The 17,830-nt window shown below is 38.1% G+C and overlaps 1 protein-coding gene across 3 annotated transcripts in view; it reads left to right on the top strand.

Moving 5' to 3' along the window:
- The window catches only part of SNX16 (sorting nexin 16), a 35,731-nt gene extending 31,976 nt beyond the window's left edge, over window positions 1-3,755 (top strand). For all 3 annotated transcript variants that reach the window (XM_081214317.1, XM_081214315.1, XM_081214316.1), the window contains 3 exons: window positions 201-337; window positions 860-979; window positions 1,712-3,755. In XM_081214317.1, the coding sequence (XP_081070443.1) occupies window positions 201-337; window positions 860-979; window positions 1,712-1,808 (354 nt within the window). In that variant the 3' untranslated portion in view covers window positions 1,809-3,755. The remainder of the gene's footprint in view (window positions 1-200; window positions 338-859; window positions 980-1,711) is intronic.
- The last annotated feature ends 14,075 nt before the right edge of the window (window positions 3,756-17,830 follow it).

Genomic DNA, 17,830 nt, shown 5'->3' with positions numbered 1-17,830 from the left:
AGTTCCCCAGTAGGTACTAAGGTAGCAGAGACCTAAAAAGATGAGGGTGGAGAACAAATCATCTGGGTTGTATACACATTATTTTGGTTACCTATGTTCTTTGACTCTTCAGTTATGCCCTTGAGAAAGGTACTGCATAAGTAATTAATGTTATTCTTTTTCTGCATGTGTTTTTTATTTGCTGTTTGTTTGTTTTTAAGGCTTTCTGTGAAACTTTAGAAGAGACAAACTACCGTTTTCAAAAAGAACTACTTGAAAAACAAAAAGAGTTGGAATCACTGAAGAAACTGCTCTGTGAAAAGCAACTTCTTATAGACACTCTAGAAAACAGAATCAGGTGTGTTGTGATGTTTGCGTTTTCAGTCTAATTCAGCTCGATACTCTGGGCTAAATGCCCTTTGTATGTTACAATTTAGGAAATTTCTGACTCCAAAAGTCTTAGACTCATGGTGTACGTTCTTGTAGATTTGGAAATTGTCTGTTGTTTGATTATTTATTTAGAAGCCTGAAAATTTGAAGGACGGGAAATATCAGGAAAATAAAGCTCTAGCTGTTCACCAAGACAAACATTATTTTAACCTATTTAAATAGTATCTTTGTTTCTAGGCATTTATGCCAGCTTTTCACATATGAAAGTTCTAGTTTGCCTTCTTGTCAGCATATATCGAATTGATGTTAAAATCATTTTAAGTTAATCATAAGTACTGATTTCACTGTTGATACCCAGAGTCAACAGTTTATTAGGTATATGACTACACTTAGAACAGCTGAAGGCCACTAACGCTACATGCATTCAGAACAATAAATATATACCTATTTTATTCATAGAAAATAACTTGTTGCTGTACTTTACCTTCAGGAACTTATGTTTGGAACCTGAAGAATCACTGCTCGTGTCAGGAACAGAAGGTGGACAGATCCCAAAGGTGGAGTCCTCTGCACTTGAGGTTGATCAAGATGTCTTAGATGAAGAATCTAGGTATATAATGTTTGGTTTATTATAGCCTAATCATCTGAATAATTGGAGAGAAACAGTCATAATACTCTGTAGAGTATGTTTTTATGAACTCAGTGTTATTATATCATGAATCTGATGAGCAGACAGAGGAAGACTATAGATACTCTAGGCTGTCCCTAAAAATGAATCTTTGTCATCCAGCCTATAAATTTCGTTACTTATTTTGAAGATATGTCTGAATTAACTGGGCTGTGACTCAGTTAATTCATTAATTTTGTAACCTTGACAAATTAATCTCTCTCAGTGTCAGTCTTTTCCATGCAAAAAGTGGGACACTAATAGCAAACACCCTGTCTACCTAATAGGAATGATGGAAAGATGGTATATTTGAACACACATAGAATTTTTATTACATATAAATCCAAGGTCACCATTAATACATTAATGATAGTGGTTAAGCTATAATTATGAGAACAAATTTTCTGTTGGTTAAAGGTCATTACAAACTAGATTTTTATTGAAAAGTGGTAGTTCAGAGAGCTGAAAGAGTTAAAAATGTATCTCCAAAGGTGTTATCTGGCAATGACAACTTTAAAATATTAAATTTCTGATTGAATATTTAAATGTTCTTTTTCATTAAATATTTTTCCATTAAATATTTATTCTTTACATGACTTAAAAAATTTTTAAGGTAATAGTGAAGTGAAATAGCATGCATCCGGTCTCTTCATTGTGTTTCTCTTTTTCTTGCAGAGCTGATAATAAGCAATGCTCAAGTTTTAGTGAACCTGAAAATTCCACATCAGACATAGAAGTAGCAGAAGTGGCATATAATGCAGAAGACGACTAATGCATCTCAGGTGGTTCCTTCCATTTTTATGTTCCTGCAAATTTAGAATAGAGTAGCAGATATTTAAAAAGAAAAAAAGAGACTGAAGCATTTACAGAAAACAGCAAGATTGCACATGTATAAAGTTTACATAAAGAAAAATTTAAGTTATTGGTATAGGAAATATATTCACTGTTGCTTTACATTGTCTTTTAGCCAAACTTTGTATGTAACACACTAAAAAAAATCTGGAGTTCTGTCATCAAGGCCTACATCCTTAAATACTGTGCATAAATTATTTTGTTGTTTTGCCAATATATTGCTCCAGACTAACGTGGGTGTGCACACTTTGTGTGTGTGTGTGTGTGTGTGTGTGTGTGTTTAAATCACCAGTAACATTAGTTAAGTGGACATAAATTGCATGTTGCTGTCTGTTGGTTATATACTTCCTTGTGTCTCAGACATGATATATTTTCATTAATGGTTTAAATAAGTGGTAAAGATGGATTGAGTTTTAAATGTTGACATGTTTATCATCTCTAAATAAAAGTTGCTTATTTGGAATGTTACTATTTAAAAGAAGAAAACTTTCTAGTACCAAAGGAAAACTCTTTGAAAGAGCTATAATAACATAGCTAAAGTGATAAAATAGTCTTGATTTTAAAAGCAAATTCACTAATATCAAAATACTATAATAAATGTTGTACCAGTGTATTATATGTTATACTTGTACATTTTCCACATAATTCTTATCTTAAATCTCTACCTATAGAATCAGTGGGTTTGCCTTTGTCAGAACACTACCTCTTTTTGCTAATCAAGGCATACTCTTTTGAAAATATAGATTGTAAGCAAATAGGCAGTTATACAAAAAAAATAAAAGAGAAAAAGCCATATATCCTGCAAAGTTCCTATGTCAACTCCTGGCATTGCATTTTTATTTCTGTATATGTGAATATGTTGCTATAATGTATTGATGCTGATTTTCTTCTTAATATATTTAGCCAAGTGATGCACTTTATGACAATTAAACTCTTTTGTGCCAAGTTTAATTGGTGAATTTCTTTAGTAAGTGGAGTTAGGAAAAAGAATTATGTAGTGCCTTCACTATTTCACTCTTTACAGAAGTCTTCTAGAGTCTTTGAGTCCACGTTATGAAAAAAATGTTTATCTCAGCTTTGCATATAGTTGTTGAAAGTGCCTTGTTTCATTTTTATAGTATGAAATTATTTATTTTATATTTCTATTGTTTTGCATATTGCTGTTAATAAGCACTGTAATCATGCTGGCATTTTGAAATCCCAGTTGGTATATTGAACTGCGTATGCTTTCTAAAAACTGAAGGAAACTTATTGGGGAAAGAATAACAGTCTCCATTTTTTTCTTTCACTACCTAAAAGCTTATCAGTATCTTGAGGTACATATTAAGATGTGGTTGTTTAAAATTCTACGGACATAGATTAATAGATACAATGGCTGTTGTCAACCTTTGATCTAAAAAGGAGACTGCTTTTTACCAAAGTACCAAAATTTTTTAAAGTCTTCATCAAAATGGACAGGTATGCTCTATCTCAATATTTTCCACAAACTGTATTAGAAATGTGTGTGCTGTCCAGGGAGACAGAAAGAGTAAAATAAAATGGTCTACTTGTTCATTTCAAAATATTATTCTAGGCTTTAAAAAGGTTTAAAAAGAACAATCATTTAAATTAATCAATATCATTTTTAGTCTAATAAAACAAGATGATAAATTCCAGATATTATAGTGCTACATACATGTCTGTCTTAAAGTGAACAATACACTTTCAAAATCTGGCCTTTCAGAAGATTGTATTTAAAACTTTGAATGGGTGAAGAAAAACTCTTGTTAATTAGGAAAACCACTGTTGTTTATATTTAGAATTTACTTTTATAATGCATCTTATTCCCAGTATTATACTCATTTAATAAATTATTTTTTCAGTACAACAGTAGCTGTGTTGTTCAGATCTTGAATACTATTTTTCTCCTCCAGTTTCTATGTTCTTCTTCCTATCCCTTACGATTACTGTAAATTTAATTACAGTTAACTGCTGCATTTCACAGATGTGGAATGAGTCTGTGATTTTCTTTTTAAGTTTACACTTTATATCACGGATCATTTTAAGTCTTTGTAAATAGGTGCAGTGCACTTCAAATGTAACCAGTATTGATTAAAAATTTGAACATAACTGAAACAGAATTTTGTAGATAATCTTTTAACTTAACCTTTTGAAAATTAAGTCCACGTATAAGAAGTACAACCATAAAATTCAGCATTTTAGAATGTGTTCTATCTACTATACTTAGATTAGCCAGTTAAAGCACATTTATTTAGAAAACCATGGTCCTCAGATAAATCATGTAGTCTGCTTCACCTCTCTGTGAGATTAGCAGGGAACAGTGGCCTTAGGTCTAAGAATAATTAGTCTGGTTTTGAAATGGATTTGTGTTACTTATAGGAATAGAGGAAGTTTTAGATGTTGTTAAAACAAGTTTGTATTCCCAACTAGAAAGAGAAAGGAATCTAAGTTTTATATTTTGGGAGATTTTCAAAGAGCTACATATTTGATCCACATTTTGATTCTTCATAGAATTAGCTTTACTCCATTGCAATTTGCTTCTATGCTGTTGGCTTCTACTAGCAAAAACAATCATCAAAACTTGTATTTTCAATACATGTGTTTTTAAAGCTGATGCATTCTCTATCACATTGTGTACCATTTATGAGAACTCATGGGAGACAATTCTCGTAGGTCTCAGTTCCAGTAAAACCTGTGTGTCTCCTAAACAATTGATTTGTTTTTATCTTAAAGACTGCATTACTGTCATTCTCTTTTTTGTTTTGTTTTCTGGGGAGCTCTAAGCCAAATTGTGGTTCACCTGTAGCTACTCTATAGAACCTTATGAGTTATCCTTTTGTATAGTAAAGATGACCTTATTTTTCCCTCTTATTTTCTTTTAACTCCAATATTCTTCCCTATTTAAGTTATTCAATTAGAACAGATGTATTTTTGTTCTGGTAAAGTCTCAGATTTTAATGATATTTTAGACTACATTAGGTAAGAACTTGTCATAGCCTGTACTAAAACAATTACTGCATCATTAAGTGATGCCAGTAATTATCAAAATTATTTTAAAAGATGCCTTTAAATAAAATCAGTGAACATGAATGCAAATTTAGAAATGCTGGCTAGTGGTAAGCTATTGGTAGGTTCTTGGCCAGAACACAATAAACTCAAATTATGGCTTTAACCATTGCCTCAAATTAGAGCAAACCCTACTTGCCACTTTCTTATATTTATCATTGATGGAAAAGTAGAACAGAGTTAATATCTCCACACAAAGCAAACAACAACAACAACAACAAAAATACAGCCAATGTATACTCAATAGATGAAAGGTAGTGTTTTAGATACAGGGAAGACTAGGTACAGACTTCAAATACCCTAGTGTAATGTTTGCAGCCCAGCTAATTGTAATCAAAGAGGTATTAGTGTTAGTCAGATGGTGGCTAAAGTCCTTTGCTACAGTGTGAAATATAAAGCCCACCTTGTGACGATTAATCTCATGACAGGAGGACTCTTCTAGAATGAGCTGATCTGCCAGTCCAGTCTTCCAGTTCCCTTTATAGCACACACCATTCATTGACTAACCTGACAGATGCTTGCATTCCTCATCTCCTTTGCCACCTCCAAAATAAGAATTGGAGAAACTTAATACTTGTTTTCTCAGCATCCCTTGCAGCTAGTTTTGAGCCTGTGACACATTATGGCCAGTAACACAAGTGGAAGTCTGCTGGTAGCTTCTGGGAAATCTCTTGCTTTTCCTGTAAGAAGGTAAACATGCCACTGACCCATCCTCTCCCCCCCTTCCTCTTGTTTTGACCTCAGATGGTATCCAGAGGTACTATGAAAGCCATCTTGCAAACATGAGGTGTGACAAGCATGGGGGAAGAGTAAGAGAATCACAGAGACTAGCCACTTGTTAAACCACTCTAAATTATATTTTTTTGTTAATTGTACCAAAATAAAAGCTATCTTAAATTTGGATTGTGGATTGTAAGCTTAAAGAGAAAATAAAAGGTGTTTCTTCCTGTGATGATGTTGTATATTAGCAAAGAAAAAAAAAAAATTTGAAAGCTAAAGGGGAGAGAAGCATCTATTAGACATATCCAAGGTCACTTTACATTTGAGGCTCCTTTTGACAAATATGAAAGAGAAAATCTAGTATTCTACATATAGGTATTAGTCTGGTCGGGCTACTATAATACCACAACCTGGATGGCTTAGACAATAAATTTACTCTCTCACAGTTCTGGAGGCTGGATGCCAAGATCAAGGTGCCAGCGGGGTTGGTATCTGCTGAAGACTCTCCCTGTGTGCTCACGTGGCCCTTCCTCAGTGCAAGTGCGTGTGGAGAGCAAGCTCTCTGGTATCTCTCATAAGGACAGTAATCCCATTGGATCAGGGGCCCACCCTTGTGACCTCATTTAACCTTAATCACTCTCTTAGAGGCTCCATTTCCATATACAGCCACACTCAGGAGTTAGGGCTTCAACATAGGAATTTGGGGGCGGGGCACGAACATTCAGTCCATAACACTATGGAATGAATATGACATCATTAAATGCTTACAAAGGTTTTTCTCAGTTCAAAACATAAAAGTAGATAGCCTTAAAAAATATAGCATATTCTTTCATTTGTTCATTCAACAAACACTGAATATCTACTGTGTGTCTGCTCTGGGTTATGAAAATTATTGAGAGGCACATGATCCCTTCAAGGAGTTCAGAGTGATACGATTTTTTATGATCTCTGTGGTGTGGCATTGAGGTAGATGTGGTAATATTCTTGATGAATTATGGGAATGAGAGGACTGGAAAGGGGGGCAAAGACAGGCAAGCAGTAGAAGTCTAGTGCTTTAGCTGCTTCTTAAAGTGGAATGTGAAGGGCACACCAAGCCGAAGAGTCTGCTCCAGCCTATGCAAGTGACAAGTATAATTATCCATAATTCTTTTTCCCTTATCCCATACATTAGTTATAGCTACAAAATGCAGAAGTCCACTTACCTGATGTAATAGATCAGAGACACATACTATGATACACACCTTAAACATATTATTTTAACTTAATGCACATAAGTGTATATTCATTTACCAATGTTCTAATAGATGTTCAAGAATTTTCTTTGGTATAGTTTCACTAGTGAGAGTTCCTGGTTCTCTCTCTTGCTAAGCCATACCCCTAATGCATTTTCTGAATCTTAGCTTTGGTTTCTGCAGAATGAAGACATGTATGAAGGAATCTGTGACAGGAAGCACATTTCTTACTGTTTTCTTTTTCAATCCTGTACTTCTATCTTACATACACTTTTACCAAGTATCATCTGAACAGTTTTTCCTAGAAATGATGATTTATTCTCCTATTTCACTGTTTTGTATACTATTAATAAATTTATTTAAAATTAACCTAAGTACAGCTGATACAATTTTGGAAACAAAACTGATGCTTGGTAATCACACAGCCCTCTTAGGAGGGAACAGGAGTGTTCAGGTGTTCTAAGAAGGATCCAACCAGCCACAAGCATCCAGCATACCATGGGTGTCAATGAGCACATTCTCTAGAGAAGATGGAAAACTTCAGCAGGTAAATTATGTATTCTAAGTTTCGGGGTGGCGAGGAGATGGCTTACGTTATACCTTGAATTTATCCAATTCTCTTCATCTCCACTGCCATCTCCCTGGTCCAAACCACAAAAATATCTCAAGTGAACTACTGTGAGCATCAATCATCTGATCTCCCTGCTTCCATCTTTGCCCCACTATAATCTAGTCTTCCATAGTTGCCATAGTGTTCTTTCTGAAAAATGTAAATCACATAATGTTTTTTTTCTCTACTTAAAAACTTTCAAAGATTTCCTATCATGTTTAGTATTGTAACATTCAAACTCCTGGATGTGGCCTCCAAACATGGTTTTACCCTGCCAACTCCTCTCCCTAACGCCAGCCCACATGGCCACCTTTCTGTTCCTTGAGTCTGTTAAGGTCTTCTGCCACCTAACCTTTCCATATCCCCTGTCTGGAATGCTGTATCCAGAATCCTAACTGTCTGGCTCTTCTCCAAATTTTAAGTTAAGTGTTATCTTTTTAGGCAACCTCAAATGGTCCTCAAAACAGTCACTTCAACTACAGATTTCTTAACCTTCTTATTGTCTGTTTCAGAGCTTCCTCCAAAAGGAATCTCTGAAGCTTTGTCTACTTTCTTCTAACCCTTGCCTGCCCCCACCACTACCAAGCTTAGAAAGGTAAGGCACATAGTAGGTGCTCAAAAATATTTATTGAATAATTAAAGACCTAAATTAGGGAACTAGTAGAGAAAATAGAGGTATTTGAAAGGGAAATTTAAGTCTTGGGGGTTGACACTCTCTGTGTATTGTTGTGCTACCAATTGAGGAAGAGAGTGACGCAGGGAGGGGAAGTTTTAGGGAGGGGGGCATAGATTCAGTTTGGACGTGCTGGGTTTGAAATACTATAGGTTATCCAAGTGGAGCTCTCCAGCAGGCATTTGGATACAATCCTCCAAAATTCAGGGGAACGGTGTGCCTTGTAGAACTCAAGTCAGATGAATTAGGATTAATTGTTTTTCATATCCTTTGCCCATTGTACATTAGTCTAAAACCTATCAGGGACTCATACGTTAGTACTAAAATGAAGACCAGAAATGCATGACTCCATGTGTACTATGGTGACAGACATCATGGAAATACACCTAATGGGCCCAGGTGTCTCATCCAGTTAATTTGTTTTTCATCCCATAAGTAATTTGTTGACAGAGAAGATCATGTTTTTCTTCTCCCTTCAGAAGAGATACAATAATGGCACAATATCACAGTTTTTTCTTGTTTGGGGCTAATTTTAATATTTAGTATTTAAAGCAAAGGTTAAGAAAAATAAGAAATTCAAATATACAATAAAATGAGAAAAATTTGATCTCAATCAAAAATAGTTGCTATATATATGTATATGTATATATTTTTTTAATGGTATTTTTACTAGAGTTGGAGAAATGAAGTCTGTGTATTGCTGCTGTCAGTGGGAATTGGCTTAAGAATAATATTTCTGGAGCTGATCTGACTACATACAGCAAAACTATTAAAAATATTCATAGCCTTCAACCTAGGAATTATACTTCTAGGAAATTAAACCAAGGAAATATATGTGATGTTTAAAGATCTTGCTTGAGGGATATGCATCACATTTATCTCAAACACTTCAACCAAAATTTCCACTGCTAAGGGGATTTATTAAGTATTTTATAATAGATTAAAAGGTAGACTCTTTTGTACCCAATAAAGCAAGGTTGCAGATTTAAAGATGTACATGAAATACCACTACTTGAAAGAAGCAGATTTCAAGACAGTATGGTCTCACTTTTATAAGTAAAAATGGTATACACTTATGCATTGGTATACAGAAAGAATAAATACGTAAAATATAAGAATAAGTAAAGAGTAAATGAAGAATAAATACGTAAAATCATAGCCATGGTTATCTACTTGATGGAATTAGAAGGAATTCTATTTCCTTCTCTTCATGAATCTGCATTCCCTCACTTTTCTACATTAAGCATGCATTTGTAGATTTTAAAAGTATTTTTAAACTAATGGTAACTAATATGTGTTTAACACCACCATCTACTGTGTTTGACTCATGGCAAATTCCTCAACCTACCTGTCTCCTGTAAAAGGAAGATAATGCCATTCAAACTACAACACTGCTAAGGCCTAAATGGAGTGTGAAAACTCAGTCTATCACCTAGTAGGCACTTATAAATGAACAGACTCTGACATCCAACCCTGTGTACCATCATTGTTGGCCATTCAGGTGTATACCCATAAACCTGAAACACAGTGGAAATCCTTCATTAAACTGATATTGGTGGACAGACCAAATGTCATTCATTAACCATGTTATTCCATCATTTGCCCTCTATTTCACATTTTGAAGGCTTGAATAGGCTCTGTCTGGTTTACAAATGCTTTCTGTTCTAACCAGACTTCCACGTGACCCATTTGGTAGGCGATGGTTTATCAAACTAAGCTTAAAATGCTTTTTTAGTCTATAAGATAATGGAAATATGTAAAATGTTTGCAATGGGGCAAAATGGTTTTCAACTGGTGATTAAACAAGAATAACTTAACAAATATTTATGTGGACATCCTGGGCTTGAGGGAAGCAGTTTGATTAGAGACTATATCCCCTCGCTTTTGGACCTCCCTCCCACTGCCTGCCCCGCCATCCCACCCATCTAGGTCGTCACAGAGCACCGAGCTGAGCCCCCTATGCTTCACAGCAGGTTCCCACTAGCTATCTGTTTTACACATGGTAGTGTATTTATGTCAAAACTAATCTCCCTATTCGTCCCACCTTCCTCTTCCCACCACTGTGTCCACATGTCCGTTCTCTATGTCTACGTCTCTATTCCATATATGTGGAATCTAGAATAATGGTACAGATGAACCTAAGTGGAGACTTTTGTAAAGAATCTAATGGGAGATTTCAAAGAGAGCCAGGCCAAACACAAAGAGATGATACAGATTTGTAGTCTGCTCAAAAATGACAACTCTGGGGCTTCCCTGGTGGCGCAGTGGTTGAGAGTCCGCCTGCCGACGCAGGGGACACGGGTTCGTGCCCCGGTCTGGGAAAGATCCCACATGCCACAGAGTGGCTGCGCCCGTGAGCCATGGCCGCTGAGCCTGCGCGTCCGGAGCCTGGGCTCCGCAAGGGGCGAGGCCACAGCAATGAGAGGCCTGCGTACTGCAAAAAAAAAAAAAAAAGACAACTCTGACCACCTCAACTAAATAGGCCAACAAAGCCAACAAACAGTGCAAAAGATTTGCCATAAGGGTACAAAATAGTTCCCCAAATTCTCCCTGGTTTCTCATGGAGGCCAACCTCTAGTTTGGGGACTCACACAGCACACGTGGGGCACAAGGTCACAGAAGCAAAGTAACCACTGGCTCCCTCCCTGCCTTCTGTACATTAGCTACAGTGGAGCCATGTCAGCCCTAAAGACCCACCTACTACCATACAAGGGTACCCCTTTCAGTGCCATAATTATCTGACAATTAATTCTATTTTTAGTGTCTTCATGCATTCATGTTTCACAAAAGGCTATCAATCACTGTCTCTAATTTTATGCTCATTAATCAAAGTAAGGGCTGTGTTTTTGCTTAAAATGGATTAATGATTTCCCTGTGATAAATGAACAGGAATTGGAAGACAGAGGAAGAAGTGAGAGATGGCCTATAGTTGAAATAATTAAAGTATGCCTGATAAAAGAAGAACAAGTTACAACAACATCTGGACTCATGCCCCGGAAATGAAGGAAAGAAGACCAGACAAATATGAATACAGTGGATAAAGCTGGACAGACAAAAGCGAGGGGCTCTCCTTCTAGGAGGCTGATAATTCACTGTGTCAGACTTCAATCCTTCAGAAACCCAATGATTTATTTAGTAGGGTCTTGGAGAAACTGTTTTTATAGTATATGAACAACTTTATGTTCAAAATAAGACTTTTATTGTACGTGCTGAAAGACATAAATACATTTAGAAATGTCTTTCACTTTTTAGCTAGGTAATACATTAATTCCTCGATAAAGGTTGATATAGCTAACATGGATATATTTACAATGTCTTCCTCAAAGTATTTTGTAAAAACCTGTTGGGTTTACTTTTCTGAACATTTCATATCTACAAAATGTTTCCTAATTTTCTCCAGTTCTTGAAGCCCCAGAACCTTCCAAGTTCACTTACCTCTTCATCCAATACTAGTTAAGAATATACTTTAAAATTGAACAGACTTAAGTTTGAGTTTTGGCTCTGCTTCTTACCAAGTGCAGCAAGTTACTTTGCCTCTCTGAGCCTCAGTGCTCATTTAAAATGGAGATAATGATAAAGGAGGACACGTGAAAGGGTGTGTCAAGTGTGCAGCTGTGGACCTGGCATCTCCCATGGCCTGGAAATATCACCAGAGCCCCGGGGCAGCATGGGTGTTGCAAAGGTGCTAAGCGTGGTCTTCTGTGCACAGGTAAAGCTGTCAGTCAGGCATTTCTGCCTCACCCAGTGCCCACCAAGCTGTGTTATACAAAGGTCATAATTCAGTCACAGTCTGGAGACTTAAGAGGAGAAGAGAAAGCTACCTGCAGTCCTGGACTATCTATATTCCTACCTTTTGTAGTTTTACTTGGTGATAGTGGGATCTCTGTGTGAATAGATATTTTCATGGAAATACACGTTTAACGCACCCAAGTTGACGATCAGTTGGAGCTCACCTCTCAAGGTCATCTATCACTGTTTCTCATTTCCTAGTCATATTAGCCTTTTTCAGCTCCTTGAGTGTTCTAGTTTCCTACCCCCTTACCCTCACACAAAACATTATCTCCACCTTTTCTTTCAATAGAAGCATAAAGCCAAAACTTAGGATATCTCAACTTCCTGCTTCTGCTGTCTTTCCAGTAAGTTTTGTTTCATGAGTGATGCTTACAAATTGCTCTATAAACACTGAAAGTTAAAATGAATTGTCCAGTGTAAATGCATAAGGCAAATAGAGCGTATTATTTAAGGACACAAACAAATAGGGAAATGAAGGAAATTGATCTATTTGTTGTCAGACATCAAATTCCCTCAGACTTATTCTTGGAAGCATTTTTCTTTTGGTTTAGTCTCACCTTTCAAACATGTCAGAGGAATAATATTGATTTAGTGCACTGTCAAGGCATAAAATCTGATATGGAAGTCACTTCCTAAATTTATTTTCCGGGTACAGAATGGTCATCATGACTAAACAGACTGTATGCCTTGTGCCTTGGTAGGTTCCTCATTTTATTACATAGGGTGTTTTCAACTTAAAAATGTTTGAAAATAAATATTATTTGAATAACGTTATTCCATTCTTTTTTCACAAGCTTCTGCTGGGATGAGAAGAGATGTAGTCTAAGAAATTTGTATTCTGAGATACAGAAATAGGAATTTCCTTAAATTTAACCAATTTGAGAGTCCTGCCCATGTCCATGGAATTTCTGGAAAAATGACAGCAACAAAGACACAATCTATGCTGGCCTTAGATTCTGTCTAGAGAAATACTGCAGAAACTTTTTAGACATTGCTCTCAGTTACACAACACTTTGTAATCTGTATGAGTTCAGGCATTTAATCAGCAAACAGTATTGGCCGTCTGCATGGTACAGCCTGTTCTTGACATGTGCTGCAAGGAACAAGGCCCTTCCTGACCCAGCTACTTCTCCAGGCCCTCAACTCCAGACATGGTGAGCCCTCAACTCCAGACATGCTATCTTCCAGCTCTGCATGGCATATTGCCCCTGGGATGCCCAGGAAGCTGAACCCCTAGCACCTTGTATATTCCTCTAGTAGAGTACTTACTGCCTTGGGCTGTACATTTAAATCCATTCCCCATGTAGACACTAATCATATGCATGCCAGAGGCTCTATGGATATTTGTTGCATGTGAAAGGATTGTGACCAATCTTGGAAATTAAAAATAATTTAAAAATAAGGTATCTGGACCTCAGTCAATTAATACTTTATCAACAACTCACAAGTAATATAGACTCAGAGGGTCTATTATAACTAGAAGTACTTTAGAAATTAGCTGGTTTAAACTGATCCTCGGGCACAAATCCCATACGTAACAAAGCTGTCTTTCCCCCAGAAGCGACTGTGATTTGGACAGCTCTCCTGCAGCGGTTGTGGCATGGAAGTTTGCAGACAGACTCTACCTCTCTAGATTCCAATCCTAGAATGTTTATGCCTGAAGGAGACTGTCAAGTTTTCTGCTTCAAATCCCTCATCTTACAGGTAAAAAGTCAAACCAGGGCTTCCCTGGTGGCACAGCGGTTGAGAGTCCGCCTGCCGATGCAGGGGACACAGGTTCGTGCCCCGGTCCGGGAAGATCCCACGTGCCGCGGAGCGGCTGGGCCCGTGAGCCATGGCCGCTGAGCCTGCGCGTCCGGAGCCTATGCTCCGCAACGGGAAAAGCCACAACAATGAGAGGCCCGTGTACCGCAAAAAAAAAAAAAAAAATTAAACCAGAAAGATTACCTGAATGCAGTGACTGAGTGGTAGAGCGTCATGGAAAACAACTCTTTTTGGCTTCCAGTCCAGTGCTGCTTTATTTCAGGCAAACCTCTCCTGTGTTTGGTTATATCCATAAAGACGACATGGATGATAGATCATAGCCATTATCTATGTAGTAACTTTCCCACAGTTACTGGAGGGAGAGTTCTCAATTTTGTCCCTGATTCCAGGTTCCAGTTCTATCTTTTAGGCTTATGTTGACAGAAGAGGTTGGTGAAGAAGGGTCAAGTGTCCCATTTTAATACCAACAAACAGGAGTTCAACAACTTCCGGCCTGAGCCTGGCTGCACGCATCCTATCCTCCTCCCTGAAGTCTTTGAAAATCGGGGCCCATTCCAATGCCTGGAAGCTCACAGAGAAGGAGAGCTGTTTCTCCGAATTTACTGGAATGTTGAGTCCCTCAGGCGCTGCTGCAATCATGCAGTCTTGGTTCCTCTGTGCGAGTGAGCTGTGAAAATCCTGCTCCTCTGAGCTGCTTGTTAGAGAAGTTACCTCTACTGTGTGCATGGCTGAGCAGGGTTGTTGGGTATTATCAATTCCTTGAGAAGCAGTCAACCAAGGCATCTCCCAGTTAGCACAGTCCCAAGCCACCTGTACTCGGGGAAGAGAGGGCCACCCCAGGCATCACTGCAGACTTGATGCTGTCCCTGGCAGCCTCACCTTACTGGTGCGCAAGATGCCCTGGAATGTGAGATGAAGCAGGAGGGATTCCAAAGACGACTTACTTTCAGGCTCAGTTAAACCATATGTCATGCCTTGTTGCCTAGTTTATAAAGAAGCATTTATCAATTCTAAAGTTTCAATTAATAAAATGCAAACTATTAGCGATTTTCCACGAAGCGAGCTGCCTATGGCAGATTTTAGCCGGCGGCTATTCCTCGGCTTGACGATGAGCTTGGAGTGCCGCCTAGTGGGAACGATGCGTGATAGCACTTGATAGCCTCGCATTCTGCGGAGGGAAAAACTATCAGAGATGTCAGAGAGGCTACAAATTGAAGATCTGGGTGTCTGGCTGCTGTTTTACGGGTTTGTCAGACCTAAAGGAAATACATCCCAAGGAGATTTATCTTGAGAGACTATCTCATCTAAGAAAATGTACTACCCGAATGAGTGAACTCATCCCAGCTAGATCTCAAATAGCCTACAGAGGAATGTATTTCATTTACTGTAGAATTTTTGGTGAATTTTTACTTTTACCTTCATAAAGTAAGAACATAAAATGTACCCTTGCCTTACCCATTTTTATATCTGAAACGCTAAAAGTCATTATCAACTATTTTTTAGTTGTAATAAACTTTGCAATGTATCCATTTCTATTAGTTTACCTATTTTTCACTTAGGTTGCCAGCTACACAATGTTGAAAGGTGCCTGTCTCTAAACATTTTTAATAATTCTACTCCCAGTATCACCCTTTTCATTTTTTCACATTCTCTTTATTCCTTTATCAAAACTTTTCTTGTGCTTTAATTCGTTTTACAGCTAGTTTTCTAAAAGTGGTATGTTTGAAAACTTTTTGTCACCTTATTTTGAAAAACTAAAATTCTTCCTCTTTTTTCCATATCTTCTTTTTGAGGGAGAGGTTGATTTTTTTTTTTTTTTTTTTGCTATACGCGGGCCTCTCACTGTTGTGGCCTCTCCTGTTGCGGAGCACAGGCTCCGGACACGCAGGCTCAGTGGCCATGGCTCACGGGCCTAGCCGCTCCGAGGCATGTGGGATCTTCCCGGACTGGGGCACGAACCCGTGTCCCCTGCGTCGGCAGGCGGACTTTTAACCACTGCGCCACCAGGGAAGCCCCGAGAGGTTGATTTTTGAAGAGAAGTGGCTTTGCTCAAATAATTAAAAGATGGAAAGCTGCTTCTTGGAAATAGGAATTTTTCCATTCTGTCAAAATATGTCATAGAAGCTAAAACAACCTCCTGGGTTTTCCATGTATCCTGTTCCTTCCTCAGTTGCAATTTCCACTAACTGGCTATTAGCCAGTCCTCTTCTACTCCACCCTCTTCTCTCTATAGCTACAGTTTGCTGACTCCAAACTCTGACTCTTGTACAGATTACCCTCTGCACTCCAGTCCTGAAATCCTCAATGTACACTAAACATCTCAGAGTTGATGTCCAAAACCAAACTGATCTCCTTCCTCCCACCCAGGTCTGATCCACCTTCTGATATCCCTATTTCATAGAAAATGGCACAACCATCTGCTGAGCCTCTCAAACCAGTAATTGAGGGTATCTGTGACCCCTCATCTAAACCCCATTGCGGTGCTCTCAGTTCACACCTCTCAGTGGGTCTTTCTGTGTTCACTTCACCTGTCTCCAATCTAGTCTTTATTTTTGTGGTAGACTGGACTTTGTAAAAGTCAAGCTCATCAACACTTAAAAATCCTTTCTTGACTCCCTAGTACCTTCAGCATAAATCCAAATCCTATACTAGGATATTTGAGACTTTCATCACCTGGCTCCTATCAGCCTCATCTCTGCCCACCCTCTGTCTTACACCCAGTGTTCTGGCCATCCTAGACCCCAGCATAATCTTTCACAATGCCCTGCCTTAGCCACTGCCTACCAGCTCCTTGGACTAGACCCTTCAGTCCTCAACTCAAGCAACAGCTTGTCCGGAAGACCAGCCTAAGGCATCCAAGCAACAATGGAACACTTATCACATCACATTGCACTGTCTTTTGATGTGTCAGCCCTCCCCCAACCAGACTTCTTAAGGGCAGGAATTGTGGTTACCCATTTCTGAAAACCTAATGCCCTAGAGAGTAGTTGTTTTACTTATTGGAGAAGTTGTGAACAAGATGACAATGGAGAATCTTTGTGACTTCTCATGTGCCAGGCACAACATGGATGTTACCTGTATGGTTATATTTAATCCTAATTTTGACCTTATAAAGATATGTTTAAATATTTATTTTACATGTGAAGAAAACAAGGGTCAACAAAGTTAAATTATCTAAGGTGACTGTGGTGGAAGCAATAATGTACCTTCCACATCCCCTTCAAGATATTACTGACTTTCTCATCTCCTTGAAGTGTTGTCTGTGGCACTCCCACCCCAAGACTATGCCTTTTTCAAGGCAGCCACATTCAATAAATGATCACCATGGGGGATTGCCTCCACTCAGATACCACTTCTTATTGTCTCACAGGGTTAGCTAAGGCCTCCGTTTAGACTGCATTGCAGCTCAGCTTCTCCTTCTATCTAATCCTTTCCTTGGGTATTGATGCCCAAAGTACCCCTTATTAAACTTCCTGTGTTCTTTTCCATCTCAGAGTCAGCTTCTCAGGGACCTGGCTGGTAATAGTCATACAGCTAGTAAATGATGGAGCCAACACCTGGACCACATCAGCAGCCTACATCAGGAGCTGTGCTCGTGATCCATTAGACTACACCACCTCCTACGATGAACAAGCCTTGCTTATCTTTGTATCCCTGGTACTAATAAGCATAGGTACTCAACAAATATTTGTCAATTCACCTTTTTGTCTGTTTTTTTGGCTTGGTTGGTTAGGGTTATTCGTTTACAGTTCTTGCCCTCAGGAACCTCACCATCTAGTCTATTGCCACAAAGGGGCAGGCAAATTATAATCTAAAATTCATGATTTTAGGATCAGGTCAATAAATGATCAATTTAATTGCTTCAAACAGTACAAAAACACTCTAATTTTAGACTTTGTTTTATTTATCAATGCTTTCAGAAACTCAAAAATTTAGCAATTATATTTCTACCCCTTAAATACAAGCCTGATCCAAGTCTTACTGACGTTGTTTTAGTAAATACGTTTAAGGCCATTAAAAAGTGAAATATTTTAAGAGAAGGAGAGAGAAGAACTCACAGGGACGTAATGACCCTTGGGTCTACC

The sequence above is a fragment of the Mesoplodon bidens genome (genome assembly GCF_964165515.1).
Source record: "Mesoplodon bidens genome assembly, chromosome: 16".
In the NCBI taxonomy this organism is placed as follows: domain Eukaryota; kingdom Metazoa; phylum Chordata; class Mammalia; order Artiodactyla; family Ziphiidae; genus Mesoplodon; species Mesoplodon bidens.
The sequence above is the reverse complement of the archived record's forward strand: the minus strand, read 5'-3'. Positions and strand labels throughout refer to the sequence as shown.